The 10,004-nt window shown below is 50.0% G+C and overlaps 1 protein-coding gene across 6 annotated transcripts in view; it reads left to right on the top strand.

Annotated features, from left to right (window-relative positions):
- The first annotated feature begins 551 nt into the window (after positions 1 to 551).
- The window catches only part of RHBDL1 (rhomboid like 1), a 1,038,041-nt gene continuing 1,028,588 nt past the window's right edge, over positions 552 to 10,004 (top strand). For 3 of the 6 annotated variants that reach the window (XM_069646126.1, XM_069646124.1, XM_069646123.1), the window contains exon 1: positions 552 to 916. In XM_069646126.1, coding sequence (XP_069502227.1) covers positions 800 to 916 — 117 coding nt within the window. In that variant the 5' untranslated portion in view covers positions 552 to 799. The remainder of the gene's footprint in view (positions 917 to 10,004) is intronic. The other 3 variants (XM_069646122.1, XM_069646121.1, XM_069646125.1) reach the window with 2 other exon arrangements.

Genomic DNA, 10,004 nt, shown 5'->3' with positions numbered 1-10,004 from the left:
CGTCACCCGCCATGGAGCCATTTCACTCATGCAGCAAGAGCCCATTCCGCTCCGAGATGAGTTATGTGTTATTTTGTTTTCTGTGACTGGTAGCCCTGGATTTTCTCTAGTGTAAATCTTGGATTAACAAATCCCAGAAAGCACAGAAAAAACCTCACTGGACTACCAACTCCCGGATGGAGCGGGGTATCATGTTGTGTATGCCCGTTCCTCAAATAGCTGGTAACATCACCTATACCTGCCTTTTCATTGGATGCGACTGTCTCTCCACCCCCTCACCAGTACTTTGGTTTTGTTTCTGGGATCTGCAATATCATCTACACTTTTCTCTATCATTTTCCCCATTAGAAAAGGAGCCGCCCTCTCCTATCACTACCCGAGGGGCCACTCCACCGCCGTTCTCATGGCGCAGTGCTTTCACCAGAAGAAATATTAGTGCTGCACTGAAAAAATCCCTCTAACTCGCGTGCACTCTCTCTCACACACAAACACACCTCCCCTCCATCTTTACACACCCTCCCCAAAGAAGGCTTCTGATTGGCTAATGCGGCCCTGCTGCTCCACCCACTACTCGCACGAGCCCAGTTGCTGCAGGTCCCTGATTATTCCCTCTGATGCCTTTGGAATTAACGCAGAGGAGGGGTTTTATGTCCCCCGCCTTTGTGTGTGTGTGTATGTGTGTTTGTGTATGGGTGCGACATCGACGTTCTTGGTGCAAGTGTTCAGCTGTGCTCTGCTCTGTGTGCGCTCTTTGGAGATTTCCTTCGATCCCTCTTTCCTTTAATTTGATATTCCTTACATGATTAAGCTGGGCTCCTTTAACCTTCATCCGCCTCCTTTCGTGCCTCCTTGCCACCTGCACCCAACCCCACAGGGTATGGAGAGGCGCTCACTGCTGCAGCTCATCCAGAAGCAGGTGAGAGAACCCGGGGCTCTGCAGCGTTTATGGGGAAAGGTAGAGGGCGGAGGGGCGAGGGGCTTATGCTCGCATATCTTCTGACCGGCTGCTCCCCAGGTTCCTGTCTCCATGTGATGCTGTGTGGAGCCTGCTGTTATTGCGTTTGCTGTCATAGGATTCCTCGTTTTGGGATGCGCAAAGAGCGTGCATCTACTGGAGATGTCCCAGCGGAGTGCGTCCTATCTTGATGCACATGCTTTCTGATGATAGCCACGCAATGCGCCCTCTGAAGTGGATCTCACATTAGGTTACTTTTAAGTGATGATCAGGTCAGGGACCTTTGCAATGCTCAGGTATGGCGCTTCCGCTATTTATGACCAAGACGTGTACTTGGAAGTATAATGCTGATAAGATAGCTCAGTGGGTTGAGTGGTTGCTGCTGCGATCTGCAGGTTCAAATCCTGGCAAGGGCAACTCAGCTTTCATCCTTCCGAGGTCAATAAATGAGTACCAACATCAGTTGGGTTGGAATCAGGGACGTCATTTCACCAAAATGCCAGGGGTAGTGGAAGTGACATCACACAACCCTTAACCTCCGAAGTGATGTCATTTGACCTCATCCTGAAGTTACATCATGGGAAGTGATGGAAGACATACTTTCATCCCTTCACAAAACAGGAAGTGGCATCACATAGCATTGTTTCTAAGTACATTACGAAAAATATGGTTACAATATAACTGTAAAGTGATATACATTTCATACAAGAATGGATCACCATATGTATCGTTAATATCAGTGCGTATAGGCCCATATTACCAAATTACTATTACCTCCATGTCCACTCTTCCTAGTACTTACCTCATGAGGCCCCTGCCTCCGACACAGGACCTTCTTCTATTTCTTTAAATCCCTATAACTCCAACACATCCACGTCACTCAGTTTAATTTTTCCTGCCGGAGGCAGGATGGACTTTTTCTTCCCGGTGCGGGGCACGGGGAGCACCGATTGCTGGCCCCCTGGGGGGGGCTGTGTGGCGAGGCCTTCGGCTCCCTCAGGTGCAGCGCTGCTCTTGGTCCCCCTGCGGGGCTTGGGGTCCCGGTTGAACGGGATTGCCTCGCTCGGTTCTTTGCTGGGCTCCGGACTGCAGCATGGGCATTGTGTCCTGGGTCCTGCTGGGCCCGGGGGAAGGTAAGGAGAGGGGAGGGGTCTCTGTGCTTGCTGTTTTCCCCTCTCCTGCTGGTATGGCCATCTTGGTGTCTCATTCATGCCGGCTCCTTGGTGTGCCTTACGCAGGCAGGTGCCTCGCCCGGTTGTGTTTTGCTAGTTTGTAGGCCGGCGCAAGGACAACACGGCCCGGGTCCTGCAGGGCCCGGGATGCGGTAAGGAGTTGGGGGCTTTGTGAATGGTTGTGCCCTAATTCTCCTGCCGTTGGGGCTGTGCAACGACATGCCTCCTGTTTGATGCAGCGTTGCCTAGGGGATTGTTTTTTTTGGTTTTTTCCTCTTGGCTGGTGCCTTCTGGAGGGGTACCCATTGGCTCGACAGGTGGAGAATGGGGTTGCCAGCTACATGATGCAGGGCTTAAGCCATCTCTCAGTCCTGTGCTGTGTATACAGGTGGCGAGTTAGTGGTGTGTTTGTGTCTGTGCTAGCCATGGATGCAGGCACCTTGTCCTGTCCTCTTCCTTTGAACTGCGTGGGGGACGGATGAAGGAGATGGATTTGTTTTCCCTTGTCCGGCATGGAATAATGGAAACTGCTAATGCATCATGGAAGTAACGGCCATGCAAGGGGTTACCAGTGTCTCTTCTTTTAGGGCCTAGGTCCTCTGGTGCCGACGTGTTGCTTTCACTCCTCCTCTCAGAAATGTGGAAGTAATATGGCAGATTGTGGCACATGTCAGTACTTAAAGGGGTTCGCGGAGCCCCTGGTGCCAGTGGAGGGGGCTGTTCCTTCTGTGAGTTTTCCGGTATAGGCATACCCCAGGTATGGGGTTGCCTTTGGTGTCTGCTAGCCGGGATGGCTTGCATTGCCCCGCTTGGTGACAGTACTCTGCCCATTGACGCCAGCCTGGTGCCTCCTCTGTCGGCTGAGGGGGCCATGGTCTGCTGGACTACCGGGCTGTCCTGTATCTTCCTTTTGATAGGTCCAATATTTTTGGGGGCTGACAAGCATGCTGTTATATTGCGGCGCAGGCCTGCTTCAACGTCCTGTGATTTTACTCTGGTGCCAATGCAGTGACTGGAGGTTTTCCCTGGCTCCTTGACTCTATCTTCTCTGAGGTGTATGGGACCGGTGGGGTTCGGCTTCCTGGGTACTAGACTCCTTCCGGAGGGGGTTATCAGTTGCCATTCCTGTCTCCTCCTGTCCAGGTTTGCATGGTTAGGACTTTGGTACCCAGCTCACGGACCATGTAGTTGGCCATGGGATCCGTTCTCTCTGAATTGTTGTTCTGGGTTACCTTCTTGCCCTTTCCTCTCCCTGTTCGAGGTCAAGTTTTCTACTCGCGGGTGTTCCTGGTGCCTATGCCTTCTAGGATGTGTCACCTGCTTATGTGTCTCGAGGCCCTGAACTGCTTCATCCGGACGGAACGCTTCAACGTGGAGGCTTTGCAGAACATACTCTGGATGCTGTGCGGGGGGATTGGATGAGATCACAGTGTTTTCAGTTCCGAGTGCTCCCGTCCGGGGTGCGATCGGCTCCCGTTGTGTTCTCCATGCTGGTGACTCCCCTGGTGCTGCATATGCATCTGAAGGGAGTGCAGATTTTTTTCCCCGACCTGGACGATTGGTTGGTCGAAGAGTCCTGTCGGCAGGCTGTCCTGCCTCATCTCCCTTTAGTCTGGCAGGCATTGCAGGACTGGGGTTTGATAGTGAACTGGCGGAAGACTCAGCTGGAGCCTTCTCAGGATCTAGTTGGGCACTGGATTGCCCTGAGATGGAGAGGGTGTTCTTGTAACTAGAGAGGGCCCGTCGCTTGCTCACTGTTCTGGGCAGGGTTCTCAGAAAGCAGTATGCCTCGGCTCGCATGTTGCTGAAGTTATGGGGCACGTGGCGTCTTGCTTGTTTTCTAGTACCTTGGGCCCATCTTCAGTTATGTCCCCTGGTGTTTTATCCTCTCTCCCACTGGCTCCCGACGTCTCATTTTTCGAAGCTTTGATTTCGGTGTCTCCCTGCTATGGTGGTTGGGGGTTCCAAATCTACAGGCTGAGGTGTCCATGGTCCTTCCTCCTGTGGCCTCTCTTACTACCGACGCCAGCTCAAGGGTTGTGAGATCTGGGGAGAGCCATTGATCATCCAATTGGCGAGAGTTGTGTGCATTCTCCAAGCTCTGGTGTACTTCGAGGGGTTGCTGGACGGTCGGGTGATTTTGGTCCGAACGGAAAATACAACGGCCTTGGCATATGTCAACCGCCAAAGGGGTTCCGGCCACTCCTTGAATGCTCTGGCAGCTCTGATAGGCATCTGGGGGGAATTGCATCTGGTGTCTCTGGTGGCCTCACATATCAAGGGGGTGGACAGTGTTCGAGCAGATCTTCTCAGTCACCGTTTTCACTCCTCTGTGGCACTGGTCCTTTCGGCCCAGGTCTTTGCGGAGATCTGTGTCAGATTTGGGACCCCTGTTCTAGACCTGTTTGCATACCTGGCCTCTGCGAAAGTTCCCCTCTTCTGCTCTCGGTTTCAGGCCGAGGGGGGGGTTTGGAGGGTGGACGCTCTCTCTGTACAGTGGCCTTGGGGTTTCCTTTATGCCTTTCTGTCTATTCCCCTTCTGCCCCGGGTGGTTCGGCGCATCACAGTGTACAGGGTGACTGTGTTGTTGTTAGCTCCATTCTGGTCCTGATGGTGTTGGTTCCCCTCTCTGTTGGATCTTCGGTCCCAGGAACCTTGGCTGGTTCCGAAGTGGTCTTTCCCCTTCAAGGGAATCTGTGGTTGGAAGTCCGCCGGATGCAATGGGCAGTGTGGCTATTGCACGGTCTAGGCTGATTTCTCAGGGGTTCTCTGGTCCGTAGTCGAATCCATAATGAATGCTCTTAGACCTTCCACTCTGAAGGAGTATGGCAGGCATTGGGGCCATTTCCGAGACTGGTATGGGCGGTCTGGGATCCCTCCCCTGCGTTCTGGCATCCCTGCTATCCTTCAATTTCTACAGGAGGGGTTTTGACAAGGGCCCGGCGGTTTTTCCACGCTTCGCTCTCAGTGGGCCTCCATTAAATTCCTTTGGGGAACTCTGATGGTCACTTGGATGGGGAGTTGTTGGTAGGGAAGTTGCTCTGGGGTTTTTCTTCTTCCCGTCCTTGTACTTATGAGGGGCTTCCCCCTTGGGATCTCCCTCTTGTCTTACGGTTCCTTCAAGGGTCTCCTTTTGAGCCCATTTCCGAGATTGATATCAAACATCTTACACTGAAACCTGCCTTTCTTATTGCCATCACTTCTGCCCGTAGGCTTGGGGAGATTGGGGCTCTGTTATGTCACCCTCTTTTCCTGAGGGTGCTGCCGGACTCAGTGGTGCTGAGGTGTGGTCCGAAGTTTCTCCCTAAGGCTGTTTCTTGGTTTTCTCACCTATCAGGATCTGGTTCTCCCTGCTTTCTTTCATGATGTGAAAACGCCCGAGGAGGTGGCTTGGCATAACATTGATGTCTGGCGGGCAGTGTTGGGGTGTTTGGCTAGGTTTGATCTTTTCCGCCGATCTGATAGTCTTCTGATTGTTTTTGGTCCAGCTGGGGCTGGGCGTAAGGCATCTGTGGTTTCCATTTGCCGGTGCTTCCGTGTTGTGGTCTCCATGGCCTATGTGGCTTCTGGCCTGCCTGTGCCTGCGCAGGTTCAGGGGTGGTCCACCAGGGGTTTGGCGGCTTCCTGGACCGATGCAAGGAGGTTTTCTCTGCGAGGGATTTGTATGGCTGCCGCCTGGGCTGGTCTGAGCACTTTCATCAACCGCAATGGTTTGAGTTTCTCCCACTCTGGGGTTGGTTCCTTCAGGGTTGGAGTTTTGTCTGTGGCGTTGTGAATTAAGAGTTATTGTGGGTGTGTGTTTTGCTGCACTGTTTTTGGCTCTGTGTCTCATTGGGACCTTTTCCCCGTTGATGCTTTGGTATACCTCATGGGGTAAGTACTGGGACGAGGAAGAGTGGACGTGGAGGTAATGATCTGATTACTTACTGGTAATCTTCATTACTCCTAGTCCTACTCTTCCTTGTCACACTACTGACGCCCCTCCTCACCCTCCCCGCGGGGAAGGTCCCATGCTCCGGCTTGCTAATATGAAACTGAATGACGTGGATGTGGGGGAGGAGTTATAGGGATTTAAAGAAATAGAAGAAGGTCCTGTGTCGGAGGCAGGGGTCTCATGAGGTAAGTACTTTGACGAGGAAGAGTAGGACTAGGAGCAATGAAGATTACCGGTAAGTAATCAGAGAATGAATGCAAACAGACGTCCAAGGCCAAACGATAATGATGTGCTATTATATAGCACTTACGCTTAAGCACTTTGTGTAGAACAAATATAAATTCAATATCACCCAACCTGTGTTAGCACTCACTTATCAATCTCAGCAGGATGAAAGGCTGAGTTGACCTTGCCAGGAGTCGAACCTGCAACCTGCAGATCACACACACAAACACACACATTGCAGCAGGGAGAGCTCAACCCAGTGAGCCATCTTAACGCTATAGCTATCAGAAAACCAGCTACTCCAAAAAAAAAAAGAGCCACATACTACTGGCCACAGTCCACGAGATACAATGAAAAAAATTGCAAGGGATAATTGTGAGACACCACAGGGGTAGCCAGGGAGACCTCAGGGGTCGCAGGTGCGAACCCTGGCGACCCCTTAATGACGTCCATGGTTGGAATACAGCAGTTTGATGAAAGCAAAATATAAACAACAACAAATCATTATCATTACTTCCATGGGAAGTTCACATGTATGTCAACCACTGTTCTGATGTTAAGATACATACATGTCCTCACGATGTTCAGATAGGGTGCCCCAAGAGCAGTTCCTAGGTAGGGAGCCCATCTGTCAAAACCTAGGTTGGAGTTCTCCTCTAATAAACATAAGTTGAGTAACGTTCAGACCTGCCTACTTAAAGCCTTTGACAGGATCTGTAGTTTGGCCATGTTCACGTCCACACCATTGTAAACCAACCTGTAAAGTTCTATAATTAAATCAGGGAGGGGGCTTCCTTTAGTGATGCAAATGCAGCGTGTCCGCCTCATCCAGGGTTGCTCCAGTAAACAACCTCCTACAGTTATTCTCAGAAAAGGTGGACTGCTCCACCAATCCCTGGCGGGCACCCACTATCTAGGCAGGGTACTCAGAATGGTGTCAGTCAGTAAGCGGACTGTCTGAGGACTTCTGAACTCTTTCTTATAGAGAGTCATGGTGGAGTGTCGCCACAGAGACACCAGTGCAGGGCCACCGAGTTAGAGGCCCGCAGACACTGCTAATTGTTGAGATCTGAAGGTCCCGGCCTGGCCTAAAAGAGTGCCCCATTATGGAAAACTGCTCATGCTGATTGGTTCCAGAGTATGGATGCGATAGTTACGCGGATGGAGCCGACTGATCATAGTTGTTTGAATTTTTGATATTGCTGCTGGTAGGAGTTCTCTTCATTGTCTAATTGTAAATATTACGTCTACAATGGGTCCATGTGGTTATATAATACGGGGTGTAGTAAGGGATTGTTAGGCAGAATAATATGCAGTACGATTTGGGAACACCACACACAATTAAAACTACAAGTGATAGTATAAATTCACCTTTGGTACAAGCCTGTACTACACACTAAAGTGGTAGCGATGGCTGAGCAGCCAGACTTATCTCAAGAGTAAAGTGAGCAGTACCAGAATTTACACAAAGGACAGCAATTTACTATGGTTCAAACAAACACTGACTCCCGGTTTCTGAGTAAAAGAATATACATTTATTTACACATCTTTTGTAAAACAATTCACTAAAGTAAAGCAGTAGAAAAATCACACTCTTAAAATACTATACACCACCCAATAGATTCTGGACAAGTTAAGCTCAAAATGAAGTGAGAGCAAAATGGCACTCCAGCAATTTAAAAGGGAGGGAAAGACAAGGTTAGGCAAAAAGTAAGCAGCACCAACAAGTAAGTAAGCAGGGCAATCTAGAAAAAACTACTACGGTGAGGAAATCAAATCAAGAGGCCTGGGCCAAAGTCAAGGGACCAGAGTCTTTGTAGAGGATCACACAGTTCAGAGTAGTTCGCGGTTAAGTCTTTGCCAAGAGTTTGAAACGGAATGGGTTGGAAGAAGAGTTACTTTAAAGAGTAGAGAAGGACAAGCCCTCGGATTGGCAAAAGATTTCAAACACTTTCACCGCGGTTGGACGAAACGAACAACCTGGTTAGCACGGTACCTTTAGAGCAGAAGAATTCTGTAGCTGAGGCAGACGTTCCTGGCAGATCCTGCAAGCTCACGGTTCCTGAAGCAACTGTCGGACTGACACAAAGGAGGAAGACTGGAGGGTCCTGCACTGCCCAGGGAAGAAACCAGCAGCAGAGCAAAGCGACGAATAAAAGGTGCGCTCCTTAAAACACAAGCAGGGTTCTCCTGGCTATCTGGTTCACTGTAGCTGTGCACAGCAAATTCGACGAGAGGAGGGAGGCCTGGCTTGGTGTTTGGTGAACTGGTTGGTCCCACCAGCTCAAGGGGAGAAGATTCCTTGCATATCTTCCCTGTCGTCTAAGTTTGGAGATTCGGACCTGCAGCAGGGCTTCACCGGGAGGTTCAGTCATGGTAGTGGTCCTCTTCTTTCAGCTTCTCTTCGGTTCTCTCGATCCAGTGGTGACTCTGCCTTCCAGGTCGCAGAGACCTGCTTTTTATGCAGTTTTCCCCCATTCACACAGCCTGACTGTCAATCACACAGCAGGGTGGCTGTCCTGGTGGGACAGTCACCACAGCCAATCATACAGAGTTCGACATGGGTCTCCAAGGAGACCCTGTGCAGGGAGTCTCAAACCCCTCCCTCACATCCTGTCCCGCTCCGACATTCAGGCGCGTAAGAAGGGCTGCTGTGCAGAAGCCTGCCAAAGGACGGCGAACAAAGGAACCAAACCTGGTTTGGCGCACAGAGTAAAACACAAGAAAAACCTTTACAAAAAGAAATGGCGAATAAATCCAGCCGGAACCGAAATAAAATCAAAAGGGTCCAGTGGGTTTAAGTTTGAGGCTACTAACTTAGCCTAAAACAATACCAAGGCTATTTTCATAGTCCGCGGCAGGAAAAAAATGGTAGATACCACTGCCACCAGCCAAATCTTAACAAAAGGGGAACGAAATAATGTTCCATGAGGAACAGACAAAAAGGGATAACTATTAAACCTTTCCAGTACTCTATGGAAGCTAGTTTGTACTGGGTCTGTGAATTTAAAAAGACTAATAAAGTCAATGGCAACTTTACATGTTCTGGGAGACAGTAGTCAGTCCCAGAAAATGGAGTTTAAAGTTGGAAGTCTGAAAAAGACAACCCTGTGTCACTGCACTAAAGATGCTGTGTGACACACAGTAAAAAGATGATGCCTATGGAGTAGGTGAGGCTCCACAGTCCATGAACACATAAAAATGTACAACACAAAGCCAAAAACATATGTAAGAGTGGGAAAAAAGGCTCACACTCTTACCAGGTGAAAAAAATAAATCCTAGAAATCCAGCAAAGCTGCTGAGGGACTCAGTAGGTAAGGGAAGTTACCCATTCCGGAGAATTCTCCCTAACACTCACCCCCCACCCCCAGACTAAGGGACAGGAGGATTGTTTTTCGTCTGAAAGAAGACAGGGGGCTGGAGGCCCATCCTAGACCTGCAACATCTCAACATTAAAGGTCCCAGAAGTTCAGGATTGTTACGTTGCAGCACGTGCTCTACCAACTGGAGGAAGGAGATGTCTTGACGTTGCTGGACCTGGAGAACGCCCATTTCCACGTCCCCATTCACAGTAATCAAAGGTTTCTGCGTTTCGTAGTGCAGGGACAGAACTACCAGTTCAAAGCCCACCTTTACCCACAAGTACCTACCCCCAGACTAAGGACAGGAGGATTTAATCCACTCCTGGATGAATCTCTTCACTCTAGTTGGTTATAA

This window comes from Ambystoma mexicanum, chromosome 2p (assembly GCF_040938575.1).
Source record: "Ambystoma mexicanum isolate Mex_15411 chromosome 2p, UKY_AmexF1_1, whole genome shotgun sequence".
NCBI lineage: Eukaryota > Metazoa > Chordata > Amphibia > Caudata > Ambystomatidae > Ambystoma > Ambystoma mexicanum.
Note: the sequence above shows the minus strand (reverse complement) of the source record. Positions and strands in the feature narration are given on the sequence as shown.